The sequence below is a fragment of the Lampris incognitus genome, chromosome 11, assembly GCF_029633865.1.
Source record: "Lampris incognitus isolate fLamInc1 chromosome 11, fLamInc1.hap2, whole genome shotgun sequence".
Taxonomy (NCBI): domain Eukaryota; kingdom Metazoa; phylum Chordata; class Actinopteri; order Lampriformes; family Lampridae; genus Lampris; species Lampris incognitus.
Genome location: NC_079221.1, coordinates 10,891,667 through 10,893,840, shown reverse-complemented (window position 1 = coordinate 10,893,840; position 2,174 = coordinate 10,891,667). Strand labels below are relative to the sequence as shown.

The following is a 2,174-nucleotide window of genomic DNA, read 5'->3' as shown; positions in this document are numbered from 1 at the left end:
GTATGTGCCGGTGCTGCCTCTGGCTTCACCGACCAGGAAGGTGATGTCTGTCTAATGTCTCCCCGTGTCGCCAGAGATGACGTGTTGAAGAGAGCTTTCCAGACACGGTAAAGTGGCGTCCCCTCGCCCCCCATTAAAAAAATCTGTCTGGGTGTAAGCCTCCTTCACTTAAGCATGAGGTTTCTCACGGGAGACAATCCTTCATGATTCTGATAATAGCAATGAGGAGTTAAACTTGTCTTTTCGGCTGAGTATTGACGGGAATGATTATATTTTGTGTGCTACATCAGAAGATATGAGCTGCGTGGGCTGTGGTAGAGAGGGACATGTGGTCAGAGTCTGTCCAGAGAAACCTGCTGGTGCATGGACAAAAGCTTCTGATCGAACTACTGGAGAAGGAACATCAGGGCAGTCAGACAAAGAGCGAGGAGACAGACCCGAGATGAAGGAAAGGAAGGAGGAGACAGGTGGGGACAACAATAGAGATGGTGGAAAAGGGGAGGAAGGAAGTAAAGGTGTTGGAGAAAATGGGGCTTTAAACAGTGAAGTCATCAGTGATGAAGGATAGGAGCTAAGCGAGTCTCAGAGCAGTGAGACGGGTGGTGGTGATGAAACATTGAAGGGGAGGAGGAGAAGGAAGACCTGTAAAACAGCTGAGGCTGGGCCAGAGGAGAAGGTGTAGCTATAGATGTAGTAGATGAGAGAGCAGCCGGACTGTCACTCGTCAGAAAAGAAAAATCTTAACATCAACAATAGTGGTTCAACAGCAAAGAAGGAGGCAATAAGCAAAGAAAACAGAAACAGGCTGTGAGAGGAAAAATGGAGGAGTGACTCCAGCACGAAGATCTTTTCCCCCTGATACCGGCAGTGTGAGTGAACAAACGTATGGGGTTGAGAAAATAAACAGTTTCTAGAAAAAAACAAAAAAACACAAAAGGAGTGGTGGTGGGGAATTACTTTCCAGATAAAGCGACTTTCCTTAACTTGGTCAGATCAAATATGAAGACCAAAGGAGAAGGGGTTTTACTGAGCAGGGGAATTTCCAGATTAAGGAAAATAGTGGACAAGGCCAGGCAAGAGCTGACTGAAGAAGATGGAGAAGAATCGAGCTAAAGGATTTCTTTTTTGTCAGACCGTATGTGCTGTCTGGTATTTGTTTTATTTTTTTTTCCTCAATTGAATGATTTAAAATTGCTCACTGAATTTAATGGGCCAGAGACATCAGGGAAAGGATGCAGCTATATGGGCTGATGAAACCGAAAAGTGTTGATGCGATGTTTGTCCAGGAAATACACAGCGACAGATCCAGTGAAACTAACTGGAGGTCAGAGTGGGATGGGGAAGTCATTTCAGTGGAGGAGGAACTGTTCTCTTCTCCCAAAAAAAAATCCTGCCAATTTCTTACAAACTTAAAGAAGTGAAAAAGGGTGGTGGTCAGAGCCAAGTCTGAGTTTTTCCACCTTCACTTTTATCAGTGTATATGCTCCAAATGTTGGCTCAGATAAAGTTTTTGAATCTCTATTTACATCCCATCCAGATTTTTAGCAGATCATTCCTTTGCTAACGCTACGTTCCTGAGTTACTTTTACCCAGTACATTTCAGCTGCAACAAGCTCCTCGGCAGTAAGCTCTCCCAGAGTTTTGGACCCACCATCTGATCCAACTCAACCACCGGCTGGTGGATCAGCTGACAGCTCTGCTCCTCTCTTCACCCGAGTGTTCAAAACATACAAGCCGCAAATCTGATGGTACCACCACAAAGTTTATCATCGATCTTCAGCCTAAGGTGTTCTGGTACCAAGTACACTTATGAACTACCTTACATTCAAACATGGTGTTTGTTACGGCCACTCATGACTCGCACAGAAGTCCAATAACAAGGCACCGCTTGGGTTCCGATCGGGGAGGCCGTTCCTCCCAATGGTTCTCCATCGTTGCCCATGTGAGCGTTGAAGTACCCCAGCACCACTATAGAGTCCCCAGGCAGAACCCTATCCAGGACACCGCCCAGAGACTCCAAGAAGGTCTCCATACTCCTTTGAATCAATCTGGAAGCACGTGTTCTCCACAGAATAATGCGGTCCTGGTAATCCTGCATGCTTTTGATTTCTGCTTCATATTCCTCATTCGAGTTCCCTCCTCGATGCCTTGGTCCAAGCCAATTAAAGTTTCCT

General features: G+C 45.8%; 1 protein-coding gene across 1 annotated transcript in view; it reads right to left on the bottom strand.

Moving 5' to 3' along the window:
* Window positions 1–953: 953 nt before the first annotated feature.
* LOC130121034 (junctional adhesion molecule 2A-like) overlaps window positions 954–2,174 on the bottom strand; it is a 6,057-nt gene continuing 4,836 nt past the window's right edge. Inside the window, exon 5 of the mRNA XM_056289871.1 lies at window positions 954–1,084. Within this exon, the coding sequence (XP_056145846.1) occupies window positions 954–1,084 (131 nt within the window). The remainder of the gene's footprint in view (window positions 1,085–2,174) is intronic.